A 22,018-nucleotide genomic window follows, 5' to 3' on the forward strand; every position below is an offset into this window, starting at 1 on the left:
GGTTCAAACTCTAGAAAGAAAATTACTGTAGAAAAAGGCCGTCTAACTAAGAGTCTCTATGTCCTTGAATTTCATCCTCAAGAACACTTATAAGAAAAATGACTGGTCAAAGGAATCATTGTAGGAAAAAGTGAGAACAGGCATCAGGTTAAAACATTTCAAGCTATGACTGGGATAAAAGAAAGAATAAGATGTCAGCCACCATTAAATAAAGATCATTTAAATATTCTCCTTTTTAATTTGACAAACGGTGACCATAAATCTGACCACCGGGGTGGAGAGAACGCATGTATGTGGTGCTCTTACCATTTTGTGTGACACGGAGCTCGTACTGTACCATCTAAACAGGATGGCAGGGTCTCCACTGTTGCCACACTTTTCTCGCCTCTCACCAACTCCTTTGCTTACTGTTGCTCTCTTCCTGGACTGCAGCTCAGTGGCAGAAAGAATGAGAATAGCTTTTCAAGTCCTGAATGTAAAATATTCATTTTGTCAAGATTTGGTATTCTAAAATGGAATATATATGTGTACACACACACACACACACACATATATATATACATATACAATTTTTTTTCCTGCCTGTGAGGAGGCGGCATGTACCAAGAGCTCCGTTAGGGGAGGACATACTGCTTTCTTGGAATGAGAGGAATCATTACATGGTCAGAATTCTGTTTATATAAGTGAGGAGAAAGTACTGTTATTTTTGTTTGGACTTTTATAGTTTATTGGGTTTAAGGGTGTGTGTGTGTGTGTGTGTGTGTGTATATATATATATACATATATATATATATATATAAACATATATGTATCAGATGTAAAGTTTTTATTTCCTTAGAAATTTGAAAGGACATTCATAACACTGACCAGAAGAACGCAGAGGAAAGTAAGGTACACGGGTGCCATATTGCACTAGCTAATATTTTAGTACTTTAATCAATAATCTGGTTGGTGCAGTTGGCCAAAATTTGCCATTTTAAGGACGTAGAAGATATATCCTCATGCTGATATCAGGCTACATCATCACTATCTTTCTACTCGAGAAGTCGTTTTCGATCAGGACTCTCAATTAGGAGCTTTCCTTTGTCGCAACTGTTTGACTAGCTCACGGTCGGCTCTTGCCCCTTGTCGTCAGGATCCTACGACTTCCGCAGTCAGGGTCGTGACTGACATAAAGGCAGCGGAAGCCTTTCCAAGTGTAAGGTTCTCGAACTGGCTACAACGGGAAACAGGAGTCCCACTTTTCCAACGGATGCAGGGAAATGGTGCAGGAGGCCATTGGGAGACAAAGGATACGCACCTGGTTATTCCTGGCAGGGATACAGTTATGAAAATTTAACCTTATTTTCATCTGTACTGAATGGAAATGTTTTTACTTGGCATATGTAGTGAAAACAGAAAATCAGTAATCGCAAGGATCTGGGTTGTCTCATTATACATGCTAAGTAGTGGAGAGAATTCGAGTTCTTAAAATTTTAACTCCAGAATTCATTTGCGAGAGGAGCCCTACCGCGTCGTCATCGTCGTCCCCCTCCCCGCAATCAGATCAGACCTGAAGTACTTTGCGGAGGCCCGTTTGAGGCCACGAGAGCTGGGCTCGCCTTGCGCAGCCGCAGTAGCAGGCCGCGTCCAAAGGTCCCGGCCTTGCGCAGCCGCAGTAACGGGCTGAGCAAACGGCCAACGGTCACAGCTCTCTGCTTTTGAGCTTGTAAGGCTGCCTGCTGCTTTCTTCCTATCTCTCTTCTTTCACCTCTCGAGTGAGTAGCCATGAGCTGGGCTGTGCGAATGCAGCGGGCCAGGCAGAGAGTGGGCGCTGTGAGACTGAATTGCCTGTGCCCGGGAATGGTGTTGAGTCCCTGCCAGCCGGCAGGCATCGCCCACAGGGGCACCTGGCCCATCGCCCCCGCGTCCAAGATGGCTACGGTCAAGTGTGAGCTTATGAAGAATTTCCCCTCAGAGGAGCCCGTTCGTTGCAATAAGATCTCCATTGTAGGAGCTGGATCGGTTGGCATGGCCTGTGCTATCAGCATCCTGTTAAAAGGCCTGAGTGATGAACTTGCCTTGGTGGATGTTGATGGAGGCAGACTGAAGGGTGAGACAGCGGATCTTCAGCATGGCAGCCATTTTGTGAGAATGCCCAATATTATTTCCAGCGAAGATTACCTTGTCACTGCAAACTCCAACCTCGTGATTATCACAGCAGGTGCACGCCAGGAAAAAGGAGAAACACGCCTTAATTTAGTCCAGCGAAATTTCGCCATCTTTAAGTTAATAATTTCCAGTATTGTTCAGTACAGTCCTCACTGCAAACTGATTGTTGTTTCCAATCCAGTGGATATCTTAACTTACGTAGCCTGGAAGTTGAGTGGATTTCCCCAAAACCGTATTATTGGAAGTGGTTGTAATCTGGACACTGCCCGTTTCCGTTTCTTCATCGGGCAGAGGCTTGGTATCCATCCTGAAAGCTGTCATGGGTGGATCCTTGGAGAGCATGGAGACTCAAGTGTTCCTGTGTGGAGTGGAGTGAACATCGCTGGTGTCCCTCTGAAGGATCTGAACGTAGATATAGGAACTGATAAAGATCCTGAGCAGTGGAAAAATGTGCACAAAGATGTGGTTGCTAGCGCCTATGAGATTATTAAAACGAAAGGTTATACTTCTTGGGCCATTGGCCTGTCTGTAGCTGACTTAACAGAAAGTATTGTGAAGAATCTTAGGAGAGTGCATCCGGTTTCCACCAGAATTAAGGGTCTCTATGGAATAAATGAAGAAGTATTCCTCAGTGTTCCTTGTATCCTGGGAGGGAGTGGTATTACCAACCTTATAAAAGTAAAGTTGGCCCCTGAAGAAGAGACCCATCTGCAGAAGAGTGCAAAAACACTTTGGGAAATTCAAAAGGAGCTTAAGTTTTAAAGTTGTTTAAAACTACCATTCTGAAGTTATTGAAGAAAAGAGAGTAGTTATGGAGTTGTGTATGTCCAGTTTTTGAATAAACTTGAATTCCTAGAAGTTGGAAACAGGGAAGTGGGTAGAGTGACTCCCCTATTTATTTAGACCCCCCCCAGCTCTTTTATTTAGCATCCAGATGCTGAATTATACTTTTTTTTTTAAACAATTCCTAAGTGACTGCATCAAAGAAGGTGTTTTCGTACCACTGATGTACCGGTCCTCACCCTGTGTATGTGTGTGTATAGTTGCCATTTGTCCAAAAAAATGTAGGATGTGGGTGTTTGTTGTGTTACAGAAATTCTGATTCTTTTCATTAAGTACAGGTTCATTCTTTTGTTCTGGGTGACTTATACCTATGTTCATTTATATACTATTTTCTTGACGTTGTAACTTCCTATACAATGTGAAAATAAACGTATACACAGAAGCATTCTGTCTTCATTGCCCTATGACAGCCTATCAGCCAGGCTTTCAAAATGGCATCGTAAAATGGGAGCTGGAAGCAGGTCCTGTGTGTGCTTGTGTGTGTGTGTGCATGCTCATGTATATGTACCAGTGAAGCAGGATCATTAAAAAATGAAAATAATAGTGATTTAGTTGGTAGCTATTATAAAGTATTTAAGGCAGTAAAATATAAAGCTTCAGAAAGAGGCCTGAGAGAGGTGGTAACAGTTACTAAAAATAAAGTCTGACTGAAATAATTTTAGAACTGCCTCTGAGAACCTGACCTGTTAGCACATTAAATCAAGAAGCACATTATAAATTGTTCTTATTGGGCTGAGTCTTACCTGCAGAGTGTGCCCTGGCCCTAAGACACTCCAGGGTCATCTCTGTTGCTCAGTTTACTTCACATTAACGGAAAGATTTTGCTTTTGAATTGTGCCCTGTTGTTAGTCACTGTCATAAAATTTGGCCATTTTAATGAGTACTTCAGGGATTGTATTTCTCAGAAAGTTACATGTTCACTTTTTATTCCTAAATCAGTTGACTTTACTACAGATTCTATACTGTATAGATGTGATACATTGAAGGTTTAGGAGAAAGTAAAGATGCTCGTCTGACCTTTACCTAAATGGTACTAATAACTTAGGAAATGAGAATCTTAGCCCTCCTATTCAATTGAATATTAAATAAATTATATGGTATGTTCAAACATATCTCAGGTTTGATGTGGATATCAATAGGCCTAATCAAAATTGAAACGTACTAGTATCTGCTTTCTTTTTTTTTTTTTTTTGGCTGCATTGGGTATTCGTTGCGCGCGGGCTTTTCTCTAGTTGCTGCAAGCGGGGGCTACTCTTCATTGTGGTGCACGGGCTTCTCATTGCGGTGGCTTCTCTTGTTGCAGAGCACGGGCTCTAGGTGTGCGGCCTTCAGTAGTTGTGGCACACGGGCTCAGTAGTTGTGGCTCGTGGGCTCTAGAGCGCAGCCTCCATAGCTGTGGCGCACGGGCTTAGCTGCTCCGCGGCATGTGGGATCTTCCCGGACCAGGGCTCGAACCAGTGTCCCCTGCATTGGCAGGTGGATTCTTAACCACTGCGCCACCAGGGAAGCCCCTAGCATCTGCTTTCTAAATTAAGCCAGTCCTGCTTATTTAGTTTTATCAAGTAGACATAGGACAGTGATCCAACCCCCAAAACTGACCCTTTACTTAACTGTGCTGATCAGAGCTCCCCTATTATTTCATTGAACCATACTATTTCATTGAAAATATCAAAACGTTCTGATTATCCAGGAAGCTGTGTCATATTATGGGATTAATCGATGTGCTGAGCTCCCTGAAGGTGGCAAAAGTGGTGGTTTGATTGTTCCAGGTGGTTCTAAAACCTTTTTAAGCTTAATTGCACCAAGTTTCTCTTCCCCTTTGTCCAGCCCTTGAATTTTTATTCAGCCATGTTTCAGCCAAATTTAATGTAATATTGAAGGAGATCAGAGCCTGCCTTATGTCTGTTTTGTAATTCTCTTCACCAGCTACTTCAGTCAGGATAGGCTGGGTTATACTATAGTAAAAAATAATCTCCAGCTGTGTGGCTTAAAATAAGAAAAGTTTGGGCTTCCCTGGTGGCACAGTGGTTGGGAGTCCGCCTGCCCATGCAGGGGACGCAGGTTCGTGCCCCGGTCCGGGAGGATCCCACATGCCACGGAGCGGCTGGGCCCGTGAGCCATGGCCGCCGAGCCTGCGGTCCGGAGCCTGTGCTCCGCAACGGGAGAGGCCACAGCAGTGAGAGGCCCGCGTACCGCAAAAAAAAAAAAAATAATAATAAAGGTTTATTTCTCTCCTAAAATTCACTGGGTTTACACAACTTTCTAGGGAAGCTGCCCTCCACAGGCTGGCTTCATACCTCAAGTTTCTTTGATCTTGAGGCACCACTGCAGCAACACAGGTTTCCATGATTGCTATGGAAAGGGAAGAGAGGCCTGGAGAATTGAACACTTGCAATTATGTGCTTCCACCTTGGAAGTGACACACATCTCTCTTCCTCATGTTTCATTAGCCAGAATTAGTTAGATGGTTACCTAACTTCAAGAGGGTAGAGAAGTATAGCCCCCTGTATCCAGAAGCAGATGAGTACTGGCTATCGGGGAGTACTGGTAATAATCTGCCATTTAGCATTCTCAGTAACACGGTCACCATCACAAGAGATACACACTCTAGGCTTTTTAAGTCATTTATATTGAAAGCTGGCACAGGAGTAGAGCTTGTAGAGGTGCCCTGTCTTCCCAGGTCACAGAACCAGGGTGGTTGTGGGGAAAGAGCCTGGATATCAGTCAGGCCATTGTACTCGTAAACCAGATCACCATGGGTGGGTTAACCTCTCTGACCTCTGGTTTCTCATATGTAAAGTGGTGGTCCTCATTTCTGCCACACAGAATTGTGAAGACTGAATAAAAGCCTACTGCTTGGTGTAGTGTCCGGCATATAGGTGATCTCAAATGGCAGACACTGTTATTCCTGTTCAGGGAACATTTATAGTCTTATTCTGTTTTACGAAGAAGCTGAATTTCCTGGTTCTTCAAAATGACCATTGGCACTGTAATTATTGACATATCCAAAGGCTTTCTCATCAGTTGGTCCTATAAAGCTTTCATTATTCTAACCTCAGCACCGAGGCTGGCAACAGTCCTGTACCTGCAAGTGAGAAAACTGAAGCTAAATGAGCTAGTCAATGGCAAAGACACTTTAAAACTTCAAGCTTTTTTTTTTTGCGGTACGCGGGCCTCTCACTGCTGTGGCCTCTCCCGTTGCGGAGCACAGGCTCCGGACGCGCAGGCTCACTGGCCATGGCTCACGGGCCCAGCCGCTCCGCGGCATGTGGGATCCTCCCGGACCGGGGCACGAACCCGTGTCCCCTGCATCGGCAGGCAGACTCCCAACCACTGCGCCACCAGGGAAGCCCTAAAACTTGAAGCATTTAATTCCAATAGTTGTCTATTAGAATATATGCTGTAAGGGTTTTCTCAAATTAAATTGGGGGCATAGCCTCAGCTTTTAAGTAATTTTTCAGCACACTATATATTAGACCAGAAGTTTTCGTGTTGTTTTTTTCCTTGCCAAGACATGCATGGTAAATGTATATAGCATATCCCATGTTTCACTCCTGGCATACCGGCTAAATCGCCCTTTAAAAAGCTGTTGAGGTGTGAATGAGAGTAATAAACATTATTGGAGACATGATCTTGAATCTATTTTAATATCTAAAAAGTCAATCAGAATGTCCATGTTAGTGACAAATTACTTGTAATACATTTTCCAATTGTCATAACACTCTTTGAGAACTGCTGCCTTGGAGAGTGGTAGTTTCTGATAATATTACAACCCAGCACTGTTGGACACAAACATTGGGACTTGAGGATGCGGTTCTTGGAGCAGTGGGCTCATTGCCTAGGGAGTGCCATTCGTGTCTCAGTCTTTGTGGAGAGCAGCCCCTGGAGTTGTGCAGTACAGAGTGGCCCTGTTTAGAAGGGTAGGTTTGTGGTCCATAATCATGGAAAAATTCTCCCTGGTCAGAGATGAAAGAGGAAAGAGGAGGACTGCAGAGAAGAGGTCCCAGAATTTGGAAAATGCTTCAGGGTAAAGCTGAGTTGCTAGATGGAGACTCAGGTTCCCAGCATGCCCCATCTTCACCAAACTTTTGGGGTTTTAGGTTAGGGGGATGGTTCTGTGGCAATAGCTGTAATTATTATTGTGGAATTCAGTACATTTATTTTATAATGATTTTTGCTTAAATGTACTCAATCCCTAAATCTTTTGTCAAGCACATTTTTAAGCAGGGGAATGTTCTATTGGCCTGTACTAGAGTATCACTGATAAGACCAGCACTTCTGATCTGCATATCAGCAATTGAAACAGGTGGAAAAAACTGAAGGTTTTCGTTTACTATCCATATACTGCAAATAGTACAAGCTTAAAAACTTTCTATGAGCCCTACTGTTGAAAGCAACTTGAGGCCCTGTTTATAAGTAGGGTATAAGTAAAGACTCTGGGTTTCCATTCCCACAGGTGTAAAATTAAAGTGTAGTTGATGTACAATATTATATAAGTAACAGGTATACAATATAATGATTCAAAAATTTTCAACGTTATACTCCGTTTACAGTTCTAAAATATTGGCCATATACCCTGTGTTGTAGAATATATCCTTGTAGCTTATTTTATACATAATAGTTTGCACCTCTTAATCCCCTACCCTTATGTTGCTCCTCCCTCCTTCCCTCTCCCCAGTGGTAACCACTGGTTTCTATATCTGAGTCTGTTTTCTTTTTTGTTATATTCACTAGGTTGTTGTATTTTTTAGATTCCACATATAAGTGATATCATACAGTATTTGTCTTTCTCTGTTGGACTTATTTCACGTAGCATAATACCCTCCAAGTCCATCCATGTTGTTGCAAATGGCAAAATTTCATTCCTTTTTATGACTGATTAGTATTACATTGTATATATATATACCACATCATGTTTATCCAGTCATCTGTTGATGGACACTTAGGTTGCTTCCATATCTTGGCAGTTATAAATAATGCTGCTGTGAACATTGGCGTGCATGTATCTTTTCGAATTAATATTTTTGTTTTTTTCAGATATATGCCCAGGAATGGAATTGCTGGGTTATATGATTCTTCTATTTTCAGTTTTTTGAGAAACCGCCATCCTTTTTTCCACAGTGGCTACACCAATTTACATTCTCACCAACAGAGTACAAGGGTTCCCTTTTCTCCGCATCCTCGCCAACATTTGTTATTTGTGTCCTTTTTGAGGATAGCCATTCTGACAGGGGTGAAGTGATATCTCATTGTAGTTTTGATTTGCATTTCCTTGATGATTAGGGATGTTGAGCATCTTTTCATGTGCCTGTTGGCCATCTGCATGTCCTTTTGAAAAAATGTCTATTCAGTTCTTCTGCCCATTTTTTAATTGGGTTGTTTTAAATTTTGAATTGTATGAGCTGTTGATATTTGTTGGAATATTAACCCTGTATCGGTCATATTATTTGCAAATATCTTCTCCCATTCAGTAGGTTGTCTTTTCGTTTTGTTGATGGTTTCCTTTGTTGTACCAAACCTTTTAAGTTTAACTAGGTCTCATTTGTTTATTTTTGCCTTCATTTCCTTTGCTTCAGGAGACAGCTATGTCAAAGAATTTTCTGCCTGTGTTTGCCTCTAGGAGTTTTATAGTTTCCAGTCTTACACTTAGGTCTTTAATCCATTTTTAAATTTTTGTGTATGGTGTTAGAGAATGTTCTAATTCCATTCTTTTACTTGTAGCTGTCCAATTTTCCCAGCACCACTTATTGAAGAGGCTGCCTTTTTTCCGCTGTATATTTTTGCCTCCTTTGTTATAGATTAATTGACCATAGGTGCATGGGTTTATTTCTGGGCTCTCTGTTCCACTGATCTATGTGTCTGTTTTTGTGTCAGCACCATACTGTTTTAATTACTGTAGCTTTGTAGTATAGTCTGAAGACAGGGAGTGCGATTCCTCCAGCTCTGTTCTTCTTTCTCAAGATTGCTTTGGCTATCTGGGATCCTTTGTGTTTCCATACAAATTTTAAAGTTATTTGTTCAAGTTCTGTGAAAAAATGCCATGGCTATCTTGATAGGGATTGCATTGAGTCTGTAGATTGCCTTGTGTAGTATGGTCATTTTAACAATATTAACTCTTCCAACCCATGAACATGGTATATCTTTCCATCTGTTGGTGTTGTCTTCGGTTTCTTTCCTCACTGCCATAGTTTTCCAAGTACAGGTCTACCTTCTTAGGTAGGTTTATTCATTGGCATTTTATTCTTTTTGATGCAGTGGTAAATGGGATTGTTTCCTCAATTTCTCTTATAGTTCATTGTTCGTGTACAGAAATGCAACAGATTTCTGTATATTAATTTTGTATCCTGCAACTTTACTAAATTCATTGATGAGTTCTAGTAGTTTTCTGGTGGCATCTGTAGGATTTTATGTATAGTATCATGTCATCTACAAACAGTGACAGTTTTACTTCTTCCTTTCCAATTTGTATTCTTTTTATTTCTTTTTCCTCTCTGATTGCTGTGGCTAGGACTTCCAGTACTGTGTTGAATAAAAGTGGTGAGAGTGGACATCCTTGTCTTGTTCCTGATCTTAGAGGAAATACTGTCAGCTTTTTCCCTGGGGTTTTTTGTTTGATTTTTGTTTTGGCTCTATTTCATTTATTTCTGCTCTGATCTTTATGATTTATTTCCTTCTACTAACTTTGGGTTTTGTTTGTTCTTCTTTCTCTAGTTCCTTTTGGTGTAAGGTTAGGTTATTTATTTGATATTTTTCTTGTTTCCTAAGGTAAGCTATATCACTATAAACTTCCCTCTTAGAACTACATTTGCTGCATCCCATAGGTTTTGGATCATTGTGTTTTAGTATTCATTTGTGTCTAGGTATTTTTTAATTTACTTTTGATTTCTTCAGTGATCCATTGGTTGTTTAGTGTTTGGTTGTTTAGTAGTATATCGTTTAGCCTCCACGTGTTTTTGTTTTCTGCAGTTTTTGTAGTTGATTTCTAGTATCATAGTGTTCATATCGGAAAAGATGATTGACATCATTTCAACTTTCTTAAATTTACCAGGGCTTGTTTTGTGGAAACGTGATCTATCCCGATCCATGTGCACTTTAAAGGAATATGTATTCTGCTGCTTTTGGATGGAATGTTCTGTGTGTATCAATTAAGTTCATCTGGTCTAATGTATCATTTAAGGCTAGTGTTTCCTTATTGATTTTCTGTCTAGATGATCTGTCCATTGATGTAAATGGGGTGTTAAAGTCCCCTACTATTATTGTGTTACTCTCAGTTTCTCCCTTTATGTCTGTTAATATTTGCTTTATGTGTTTAAGTTCTCCTATGTTGGGTGCATATATATTTACAATTGTTATATCTTTTTCTTGGACTGATCCCTTGATCATTATGCAGTGCCCTTGTTTCTTGTAACAGCCTTTATTTCAAAGTCTATTTTGTCTGATATAAGTATTGCTACCTTGGTTTTCTTTTGATTTCTATTTGCATGGAATATCTTTTTTCATCCCCTAACCTTCAGTCTGTGTGTCTTCAGATCTCGTGTAGGCAGCACATATATGGGTCTTGTTTTTGTATCCATTCAGGCACTCTGTTTTTTAATTGGAACACTTCCATTTACATTTAAGGTAATTATTGATATGTACTTTTGACATTTTGTCAATTATTTGGAAGTTGTTTTTGTAAGTCATCAAGTCACAAAAGAACAAAAGAAGGGGGAAAAAAGACCATCTTTAGTGTTATATTTGGATTCCTTTTTGTGTATGTGTATATCTATTACAGATAATTTGGTTTTTGGTTACCATGAGGTTTTTATATAGTGAGATACATATATATATACATAGTTTTATATATATATATGTATATATATAGTTTTATATATATATGAATTACATATATATGTTCTAAGTTGCTGATCTCTTAATTTCAAATGCATTTTAATAACCCTGCATTTCTACTCTCCTCCCCTCACAATTACTGTTTTTGATATAATATTTTACATCTAATTGTTTTGTGTATCCCTTAACTGCTTATTGTGAATATAGATGATTTTACTACTATTGTTTTTTAACCTTCCTACTAGCTTTGTGTGTGGATGACTTCCTATCTCTACGGCGTGTTTGCCTTTTTACCATTGAGCTTTCCAGTTTGTAATTTTCATGTTTCTAGTTATGGCATTTTCTTTTTTGCTTAGAAAAGTTACTTTAACATTTCCTGTAAAACTGGTTTGGTGGTGCTGAACTCTTAGCTTTTGCTTGTCTGTAAAGCTTTTGATCCATCAAATCTACACAAGAGTCTTGCTGGGTAGAGTATTCTTGGTTGTATGTTTTTCCCTTTCATCACTTTAAATATATGGTGTCACTCTTTTCTGGCCTGCAGAGTTTCTGCTGAAAAGTCAGCTGATAGCCTTATGGGAGTTCCCTTGTATGTTATTTGTTGCTTTTCCCTTGCTGTTTTTAATATTCTCTACCTTTAATTTTTGCCATTTTAATTGTGTGTCTTGGTGTGTTTCTCTTTGGGTTAATCCTTTATGAGTGGACTCTCTGGATGTCTATGGCTGTTTACTTTCCCAGCTCAGGGAAGTTCTCAGCTATTATGTCTTCAAATATGTTCTCAGCCCCTTTCTCTCTCTTTTCCTTCAGGGACCCCTATAATGTGAATATTAGTGTGTGACCAGGGGATTTTTGCAGAAACTAATGCCTGTGGCCAGCAATTTTTATTTTGGCTGGCCAAAAAGTAATTGTTATTATTTCACTAACACTTTGCGGGTTATTACATTCAGTAGTTAAACCTAACACACCTGTAAAGTCTTCTAATTTTCATGAAATGTTGTCTTCAATCCACTCTTTTGTAGTAGCAAAGGAGCATTCTCCAGCACCGTGAGTTCTATTTTCACTTTCTGTATCAGAATCAATCACTAAGATTTTTTGTCTTTATTTGGTCTTATATTCACATCATCTGAATCAGAACTGTATTCTGAAGAGCTATCATCTGCTGAGACACCAGTCGACATATGTTGCTCAAAGTATCTGCATAAAATTCACCAAAAAATTTTTCTTCACTCAAAATTTCATGATGCATCATTTTTGAAAATTTTACGTTTGTAATATACACAGGTTGGCACGAAAACCTAACGGAGCAAAATGTAAATGATAACAATCATAAGTTGTATAATGAACCCTTGATCAATTTTAAGCTCTAACAGCTTCACACAGTGATGTTAATTGTATCACTCTCTAAAAACATACTGATAACGTCTCTGGTCAGAGACGTTAAACTGCCTTCATTTCTTTTCATTCTTTTTGTGTTCAGCATCAGTCATTTCCACTATGTCTTTTCTGTCTTCCAGCTCACTGATCTGTTCCTCTATATCATTCAGTCAACTGTTGATTCCTTCTAGTATATTTTTCATTTCAGTTATTGTAGTCTTCATCTCTGGTTGTTCTTTATTTTCTAACTCTTTGTTAAAAACTTCTGACTTCTTGCTCTGTGCATCCGTTCTTCTCCCGAGTTCTTTGTTCACCTTCACGATCACTACCCTGAACACTTTCTTGGGTAGATTGCCTGTCTCCATTCTTCTGGGGTTTTACCTTGTTCCTTTGTCTGGAGCATGTTCCTCTGTCACCTCATTTTGCCTGTTTTTTGTTTTGTTTTGTTGTTTTAATGTATATGGTAGGTTAGTTACGTTTCCAGACCTTGGAGAAGTGGCCTTCTGTAGGAGACACCCTGTGTCCCAGCAACACAATTCCCTCTTATCACCCAAGCCGTATGCTCTAGGAGTTCCCCCTATGGTTGGTCCTTCTCTTGTGACAGGCTGACTGTGTGGGTGGTCTGGTAGGTTTGGTTGGCCCCCAGTCCAGTTGGGTGCCAGACCCTGCCTTGTGCGGAAGCTGCCGACTGCCGGTTGACAGGGCCGGGTCACGAGGCAGCTGACTGCAGAACCTCAGGGGGCCCTGGGGCTAGTGCTGGCTCACTGGTGTGTGGCGTCAGGGTACAGAAGATTCTGGGGCTGTTGTCTGCCCCCTGGTGGATTAAGCCAGGTCCTGGCATTAGTGCTAGACTCCTGGCAGGCAGAGCCTGGTCCTGGAGGCTGGTGACAGGGCCCAAGGGTCTTAGAGCTGGTGTCAGATGGCTGGTTGGGTGGGGGTTGTTCCTGACACAGTTGGGTACAGGGTCCAGGGTGTCCCAAAGCTTGTGTTGGCCTGCTGGTGGGGAGGCTGGTCCAGAGGCTAGAGTAGGCTTCCTGGAGGGCTGGGGCAGGCCCAGGAGATTCTGGAGCTGGTGCCTTCCCACTGGTAGGTGGGGCTGGGTCTTGGACCCTGCGGTGGACAGGGCCATGTCTAAAGGCAGCTGGGCTCACGAGGTCTTAAGGCAGCTGTCTGCTGCTGGGTGGGGCTGTGTCCTCAACCCAGTTAGTTGCTTGGCCTGAGGCATCCCAGCACTGGGTCAGGTCTTGGCACTAATGAGCTAGAGGGAGGACTCCACAATGGCACCCACCAGCACCAGTGTCCAAGTGGTGAGCTGCAGTTGCCTCCTGCCTCTCCAGGAGACTCTGCAAGACCGGCAGGTAGGTCTGGCCCAGGCTCCTACCAAATTACTGCCTTTGTCCTGGATCCCAGAACATGCGCGATGTTGTGTGTGCCCTTTAAGAGTGAAGTCTCTATTTCCCTAGTCCTCTGGGACTCCTGAAATTAAGCCCCACTAACATTTAAAGCCAAATTCTCTGGGGGCTCGTCTTCCCAGTGCAGGACCCCCCAGGCTAGGGAGCCCGACATGGGCCTCAGAACTCTCACTTCTGTGGGAGAACCTATGCAATGTAATTATTCTCTAGTCTGTGGGTCACCCACTTGGGGATGTGGGACTTAACTGTATTACCAGGCCACCATTCCTACCCGTCTCCTTCTGGTTCCTCCTTTACGTCTTTTGTTGTAGAAGATCTTTTCTGGTAGGTTCTGATCTTTTCGTCCATGGTGGTTTTGCACTTAGTTGTGGTTTTGGTGTGCTTGTGAGGGGAGGTGAGCTCAAGGTCCTTCTTCTCTGCCATGTTGACTGAACTCCTCCACAGCTGAAAAGTTAAAGAGGACTAAATGGCGTTCTTTTTCCCACTTGTCTCCCTTCCTTCCCCTTGCTCTGAAGCCTGTCTTGTCCTAGTTGGCTATTTTTCAGATATGATTCCTTCTAGTGGTTCAGTTACTCACTTATGACCCTGGGAAACAAGTAAATAATACTTAGGAAATTAGAGGAAAGAAAAAAAATGGGGCCAAGAGGAGGAACTGGGAACACCAGCCCCCGTGCTGCAGTGGAGCAGCCACTCGGCACTCTCCCACCCAGGCCTCATCGGAGTGTCCCAGCCTCTGCCTTCTCAGCGACGGACCTTGTTCCAGATTCCTGAGAAGGTGCGATGGTAAACGATTCTGTTCATGCCCTGGCTGTCTGATACCCCACTGGAAAACTCTGTCGTTAGGCTCAGTTGTAACAGGTGTTCAACCAGAAAGGTGAAGGGAAGGAACCAAGCAGCTCGTTGCAGATCCTGGCCAGAGAGGTCTTTCAACTGAGAAAGCCCATGCAAGATTCTTCCAGGGGGGCACTCTTGGGATTTTGGACAAAGCAGTTCTTTTTGTTGGCCGCCCTAGACATTTAGCACCACCCCACGTCCCCACACCCCCCTATGCAAACAGTAATCCCCTGCGATTGTGACAGCCAAGCTATCAGGAGTCTCCACTCGAGAACCGCTATTCAGAGCTACATTTCCAGGCAGGGATACGGTACTGCGTGTAGCTGAAAACCTTTCATCACACTACAAACTAGAGAGCTGCATGGAAGAGGGAGTTAGGGAGAGACACACGTGTCATGGGTGTGTGTGTGTGTGTGTGTGTGTGTCTTCAAGACTGGTGTCTGAGACCCAAACAAATAGATGGTGGGCATGGACCTCCTCCAGACTACATATGATGGATAACCTTCTATGTCTTCCAGTATCAGAATATTTAAACCAAAATGATATAACTATAAATTAATGCTTTTGACAAACATACCACAATACTTCTATCCATATGAGCTTTGTTCTTGGAACACAGAACATTTTGATGATGCTGTAGTGACACGAGCTAATATATGTTGAGTACTGCCAGGTGCTGTGCTTTATGTACATTATCTCACTTAATCTTCACAGCTCTGTAAGCAGGTAATTATCTCCCTTCTGCACACATGGAAACTACCCCTTAGAATAAGCAGATTTCCCAAGCAGTGGAGTTGGGCTTTGAACAGAGGGGTGTACCTGATACCAGGGTCTGTGCTAAAATGGTGCTACAATGACTGGAACAAATGACTAGGAATTTACAAGTCCCAACAGGATGCACCACCTGAATTTGGAAACACTACAAGGATTCAGCTTCAAGTTGAAATAAGTAAGCATCAAGATAAAAAAGAAAAAATACTAGCCGACTCTCAAACATCACTCCAAGAATGACTCACGTTTTGCTGTGAGTTCAGGGTGCTTCACAATCTGACTGAGGAGATCTGTGTCCTTGGGAAATAATGGCTGGGATGTGGCTGATGAGAACGCTGCAGTGCTGTGCTGTAGCGCTTCTGAAATACTACCTTCAGAACAGGACCATCTCAGTGAAAAGAATGAATCAAGAGTGTGGATCTAGTATTATCTAAGGTAAAGATTATCCACCTCCCATAACTTAGTGTTCCCCTCGCTCAGGGCGGTGCGCACTTAGGTGGAGCTGACACTGCATGTCAGGATCTTCCAACCTCCTGCTCTGACTCTCGGATTCCAAACCACCCTCTGCTGATAAAAACATTCTACTCTATCTGCCATTGATTCCTTCTTTATTTACCCCCTACTAAGTTACTTCTCCCCACTCCTTCCCTCTGGCCCCCAAATTCTTTAAGTCTGAATGGCTTCAGTATGTTTATTTAGATAGAAATCCCATTCTCAGCTGCATCTTTATATATGAAGGCCAACAACACATACCATTCTCCTGGTAGGAAATAAATGTCATGAGGGCTGACGATTTAGAGCATGTTGCCTTCCAGATTTACAGTGGAGTCTTATGTTATTTAAGGCCCAGTAGACTTATACTTGGAAAAAGACAAGAGGTACGTCTCATTGTCTTTCAAGGCAGCGAGAACAGTCTTTACCTTTTGTTGGTCTTCCTTCGCCCGGTATCCACAGCAATGATGTATCAGTCGGTCAGCAACGGGGTACGTCTCTCATTGCTTTGGCTCTTTTCCCCATCTTTTAACATCTGATGACTGATTTTTTTTCATCTTTCAGATAAAAGACTTTCGAAGTAAAATGCAATCAATATTTCCAGCAATTCCCAAGAACTCTGCATCGGCTGTTGAATGGGAGGAAGCATTGAAATCCAAATGAGATGAGCATGGTGGGTGAAGTCCAGAACGATTGTTACAGGAAAAGCTGGCTTTGGAGATGTCACAACAGCAAAGGGACTCGACGGATTTCTCCTAAGGAACACATGCAGATTGTTGAGTGACCCTGTGGGATGGATGGCATTCAGTGTCCCCGTAGGAGGCCGACAGTCATTTCTGTGTGCTGTACTTTATTACAACTGATTTGGTTATGTTCATATGGGGGTGGGGGGTGTTGGAGGGAGGGCAAAGTTTTCCTAAAGTTAGGAAGACTATTTAAAAATAATTATATGGGTACCTTCTCTATGTGGAGGAAATCCCAGGGGAAATACTTCTATGACTGTAACAGTTGAAACCAAGTTTTTTACCTGAAAAACAAAATTATAACGTATGATGGAAAATCTTTATAAACAGACTCCTAACAGCAGTAGTACCTCTAAGTCTAATTAAATAAGTTTTAGCAGCCTTTCTTGTCCGTATGTGGCTGTCAGAACTCGGAGGACTTGCTCCTGTTAGGCAGACTCCAAAGTGACGGGTTAATGGGTGAATCCTGTCCATCAGGCAGTGGGTGTGGCTCTCTTGTCCTGAACACAGTCTTTGATTTGTATATGCCAGTCATTTACCTGACAGCCTCACCTTAGGCCCTGTAAATTCTTAGACAAGAAGCCAGTAACAGATTATGATAACTTGAAAGGATAATCATGTGAAAATAACGATATTATGGGTATAAAATGTACTTTCTTGACAAGTTGGTTCTGGGTCCCGAAACACTGACTGACAGTTTATAGCTTTATTTCAGTTGTCAATATAAAAATAGTCCAATTATCACCTATCTTAACAAATATTTTTAACCAAAAAGATACCTGAGAACTGAGTCTCAGGTAAATTAAAATTTTAAGAAAAGTATTTTAACGTGTCAGTATGACCAGAAAATTAACCTCTGGTTGAATATCATTGTGTATTTTCTTTATAATTGCTTAGGCTCTAATTAACAATCAATCAGTTTAAAAAAGTACATTTGAACTTTATCTGTTAAAATGAAACCTTTTAGTTTTAAGAAAAAATTTTAAATGAAATGTCAACTGCCTAATGTAACATTTTTCTCTGGACTGTGTTACCCTGTTAAAATTGCTGTATTGTTAATTAAACAGGTGTAATCAGCACCTGGGATTCCTATGTAACCTGTTTAAAATCCAAGACTAAAAGAAAAGGATTGTGAAATTTATCTCAGGGTATGTGGAGTAGCAAAATAACTTCACCCACCTTTCATTTTTAACTAAATCTCTGCTAATAAAATAGCTCTAGTCTTTGAATGCAATGAAGGAAGGAAATCGGGAGGAAAACTGAACAGGTTTTTGTCCCTATTATGAGTCTGAGTCTAGGTGGGTGGTGGGTGTGCCACCACCCACCTGGAAGCCTAAAGGAAGGAATGTTTGAGTGCATGTTTGTGTGACATGCCTAAGGTTTACAAAACCCTTCCCATATGCGTCTGTTGTCCTTAAGGGATAGAGGGGTGGGGGGACGGACACGACGACTCCCATAGTAATGATGGTGAATCACCTGCTGAGGAAAGGTTGATGGGGACAGATTCCCTAGAACCGGTACCAAGCATAGGCTCCAGTTGCATTTTAAAAGCCAAAATGAAGTAACAAAGATGAAAGTTAAAAGAAAAACAAGCAATATGACTGACTAAAGTGATTTTTTTCTACAGTCAGAACTCAGATATCAGAAGATGTCATTTGTCTATTCCTTTTATACCAGAGGCATATTGTTAAACTGGTTAATGGAAAGGAAAAGTGTGTAACAGATAATGTTACTCTTTATGTGAAGTACCATCTGTGTACTGAGTTCTGAACGTTCCTGGATATGGAAGAGGGGAAATGTTATGGAATCTCAAGTTTGCCTCCTTCTCTGTCTTCATCTTGGGTAGAGCATGGCAAACACAATCACATTTATCTCCTGGACCATAAAGAGTTTTAATCACCCTATCAACCAGGATGACATTTTTCACAGACTTAAAAAGGAACAGAGCAGACATTATCTTGCCATAAGCAGTCCATTTCATGGAGGCTGAGCACTAGAAATTGTTTAGAGGGTGGGCAGCACGCCGTTCCCACTTCACGCGTAAGCCGCCATTAAGGCGGCTCCCATAAGAACGCCGCTTACACTGGCTCAGCGTTAAGCTTTAGAGTCTCGGCGCCAAGCTGTTGGAGAAAGCAGCGTGGAGTATATAGAGAGACCGTGGTGGGCAGGGGGCGACTTCCAGGGCCTCAGGATTCATTCAAGGGGAAAAACAAACGCCTATTCTGGTAGGTTCTTGCTGCCCTGTAAAAACGTATCCATGGGCGGCTGCTGTTTTCAGACTTAAGAAAATACGGTTTCTGAACAAACTGGGAATGAAAAATAGGGCACAAGACGCCCTGCGGCCTGTCTCTACAAGAAACAAGGATCCTAATGACGGGAGAGACAGCGAGCCGCTGCCCAGGCCCCGCAGAGCCGAGGTGTGACCGCAGGTGACCCTCCCTCCATCGCACTGACACAGGCTGACGCTGGAAAAAAAACCTGCCTCAGCTGCTCAGTCCAAAGCGGGCACCTCATCACCTCGCCTGTCGTACATTCTGCTTAGTCTCACGGATAGTGTGGGACTCAGCTTGCAAATTAATCCTTGTAACCTAAGAGGAAGGTAAAAGAAATGAAGGGGGGTGGGGAAAGCCCATGGGGACAAAGGTAATTAAAATCCACTGAATTTAGCAATTTCACTTGGGGCAAAATTTAATCTCTCCTAGGTTTGGTTCTGTATCTTCTTTTAAACAAATATTTAAGTACAAATGAAAATCAGCCAGGGAAAATATAAAATTTCTCCAAATCGTTAAATTTCCCATGAAAGTTAGCAAAATACACATTTTTATGGAACTTTATCAAGTGCAAGTGAGATGTTTTTCCTTTCTGCCGAGTCACTGAGTTATATGTCAAGGATCTGGGTTTCTGTGTTGGTGTTATCAGGATTAATTATCAAAGGCTGTGCTTTTGTGAGTCTAGAAGAGGAAAGGAAGCATCTCCGGCAAGCAGTGACATTAATCTTGTAACAATGAGTGAGGCTGTTAGCAGATTTTGTCTGACGGCAGATTACTCAGTTTTGGAGAAAATTATAGTAGCACAGTTATCAAGAAGTACGCAGAGTTCAACTTTTCTGCCCAAGTACTAGTGGAGTGATTCAGGACCTTAATTTATATTTCTTACATAAGCTAGGTGAGGCCTTTTGCCTTTGGTGAGGCAAGATCACTTACTAAAAAAGAAAACAAAACCATAGTAAAAAACAAAGAAAACAAGATTCCATATAAATGTTAATGACAGCAGGGTACGAACCAGTCTTAATGGACTCTCCTAAGAATCTAAATTAGGCAAACCAAGCAAGCTTGGCACATTTATAGAACACCTTCTACCTGCTTACCTGAAAACGCTCCAGAAATTCATCCTCACACTGCCCCTGACGTCCCGGGCTTAGAGTGGGAGTGTAGGTCTGCAGCCCAACAGAAAACACCACAGGACACAGCCAGGGGGCTGCCTGGAACTCCAGCACGAGGGCCCGCTGCCTGCAAAGAGCAAGTGGACAAAGTTGAGCATAAAAGTTTGCATTTGACGTTCTCTACGGAGCTGTGCTAAGCTCTGCAGAGTCCCTTGGCTCTGCCAACCGGGGTGATGGGAGGGTGTTTATTTTTACTTTATTACTACTGGTTGTCTTCTCCAACTGTCCCTGTTGGAGGCTCTGTTTCCCTTCGCTTCCTACTGTGAGCGAAGCCCAAAAGGTGGACATTCTCATCTGGACGAGCTGGGCACTTACCAGGGGCGGACGGTCACGGCCCCCGTCACCACCTTTACCTGTATCCTTCCACCTCCCTTCAGTCCGCAGTGGCCACAGCTAGCTACAGATCCTTCAGCTGGGACAGAGTTTACAAAACTAAGAAAATGCTAGTAGTCAATCTCACGCAAAGCTAAAATAAGACCTTGTTAAAAAATAAGAACGATTGAGGAAACCCTTTCCTCTGAGCTTGCTCTTACGCCAGCCCTGGTTCTCTTTTCATAGATTCTTATTACGCACGACTGTAGTACAGTATCTGTGGAAACAGCACTTTATCAAGTCTTCCAACTCCCTGTTTAAAGGGAGACTTTTCTTCGACATAGTAAGTGATGAGACAGGCTCTCCTATGGTGGCCAAGAACGCAGGGAGACGGGTTCCCTGAGACTTATTCAGGCTCCTGCAGAGCTGGAGGTGGACGGCACTTCAGCCTGCAGGATGGGGCTCCGACCCAACAAATCCCAGTTTTCCCTGTGCCTCTTCAATTCCCGTGGTGTCCAAATTTGACGTCTCTGATACGTCTACGAATACTGAGTTGGGGGTGGAATCCAGATTCTTCTCAGGAGTGCATTTGCTTTAACTTTTCAATACTACTGAAGGAGCAGGGAAGGGCTGGGTTAAAACACAGGGTCAGGTGATGCCTTAGAGAAACACCTGCATCCCTGACAGGGAAGCAGATATTCATCCTTGTGTAGTTTCTTCAGGTTCAGGATTAAGCCCTTAGTAAATATAGGGAGGGAGGGAAGGAGGAAGTGAGAGAAAGAGGGAGAAAGGAAAAGGAGATGGGAGGGAATGGGAAGGGATGGAGAGAAAGAAGGAAGGAAGGGAGGAAAGGGAGGGGGAAGGAGGGCAGAGGGAGGACCAGATGGAGAAGGGAGAGAAGAAAGTGGGGGCAGGGGCTTCCTCACTGGGAAGAGGGTCCACAAGTCCAGGACCACACATCCAGCTCCTGGAGAAACTGACACTTGCCTTCTCATCCATGCAGACCACATCTACCTCAGCCACCAACACACGGGAGAATAAAAGCACATCAGAATGATAAAAATTAGTTTCTGAAGTGAGCCCTGGGCCCCTGCTGGGGTTTCTAACTCCCAGTCCTATGACTAGATAGTCCAAAAATTAAAAATTTAAAGCAAGATCCTAATGCATTCACCAACTCTGAGTTGCCAAGCAGGAACAGAGAAGATCTGGAAGAACAAGTATTACTCAGGGTGACCTCATGTCTGGCCAATTCTCGCTGTGTAGCACCTGGTCAGGGACCCAGAGGTATGAATGGGAAGCATTCTCCCTGAAAACAAATGACCTCAAAAAAAAAAAAAAAAAAATCCCTGCCACTTCTCACTTCACTTTAGAAACCTCACTCTCTTCCCATTTGTTGGCAATGCCTTCTAGAAATAAGGCTCCTTCCTCCTCTCTGGGGTGGAGTTTTATTCTGTAGCCAGAGCCCCTGAGTTGAAGTTCTCAGAGCGCTGAGAGCAGGAAGGGCACAGAACACCTTGGGCTCGGTCACCCGGGCGCAGCGCTGTTCACTGAAGAAATCAGGCAGAGACCAACCCACCACCCACTTCCCTGTGGACCTAATATGCCCTGGAAGGAAGCCCAATAATTCTACCTAATCTACCCAATTTGTGCCTTTGATGTAAGCTTCGGCAGTACATCTGACTCTTTGGCTAGTCGCTAAATCATTGTGAGCACACGTTAATTACCCAGCATGACAAAGGCGCGGGTCGGCTGGTTTTCCTGGGCTGTGTGTGCCGGGAGGCGCAGGAGTTATTAGAAAAGTTCAGGCCGGCGGGTTA

At 42.6% G+C, this 22,018-nt stretch overlaps 2 protein-coding genes and 1 long non-coding RNA gene across 3 annotated transcripts in view; 2 read left to right on the forward strand and 1 right to left on the reverse strand.

The window, feature by feature from the left end:
- Positions 1 to 17,584, forward strand: part of TMEM242 (transmembrane protein 242) — a 47,458-nt gene extending 29,874 nt beyond the window's left edge. The window contains exon 4 of the mRNA XM_027082592.1: positions 16,269 to 17,584. Within this exon, the coding sequence (XP_026938393.1) occupies positions 16,269 to 16,367 (99 nt within the window). The 3' untranslated portion in view covers positions 16,368 to 17,584. The remainder of the gene's footprint in view (positions 1 to 16,268) is intronic.
- On the reverse strand, positions 148 to 16,285 carry LOC113607323 (uncharacterized). The gene is made up of 3 exons (XR_003427884.1): positions 16,133 to 16,285; positions 13,879 to 14,051; positions 148 to 469 (listed from the first exon to the last, which is right to left on the reverse strand). It is a non-coding gene; the product is annotated as an uncharacterized LOC113607323 (long non-coding RNA).
- LDHAL6B (lactate dehydrogenase A like 6B) lies at positions 489 to 3,013 on the forward strand. The gene has a single exon (XM_027082579.1). The coding sequence runs from the start codon at positions 1,768 to 1,770 to the stop codon at positions 2,911 to 2,913; it is 1,146 nt and encodes a 381-aa protein (XP_026938380.1). The 5' UTR covers positions 489 to 1,767; the 3' UTR covers positions 2,914 to 3,013.
- Positions 17,585 to 22,018: the final 4,434 nt, after the last annotated feature.

This window comes from Aethalodelphis obliquidens, unplaced genomic scaffold, assembly GCF_003676395.1.
Source record: "Aethalodelphis obliquidens isolate GAN/ISIS:26980383/991018 unplaced genomic scaffold, ASM367639v1 scaffold3, whole genome shotgun sequence".
Taxonomy (NCBI): Eukaryota; Metazoa; Chordata; class Mammalia; order Artiodactyla; family Delphinidae; genus Aethalodelphis; species Aethalodelphis obliquidens.

Coding starts and splice junctions, on each gene's coding strand:
- LDHAL6B (XM_027082579.1), top strand. CDS start 1,768: ATGAGCTGGGCTGTGCGAATGCAGCGGGCCAGGCAGAGAGTGGGCGCT.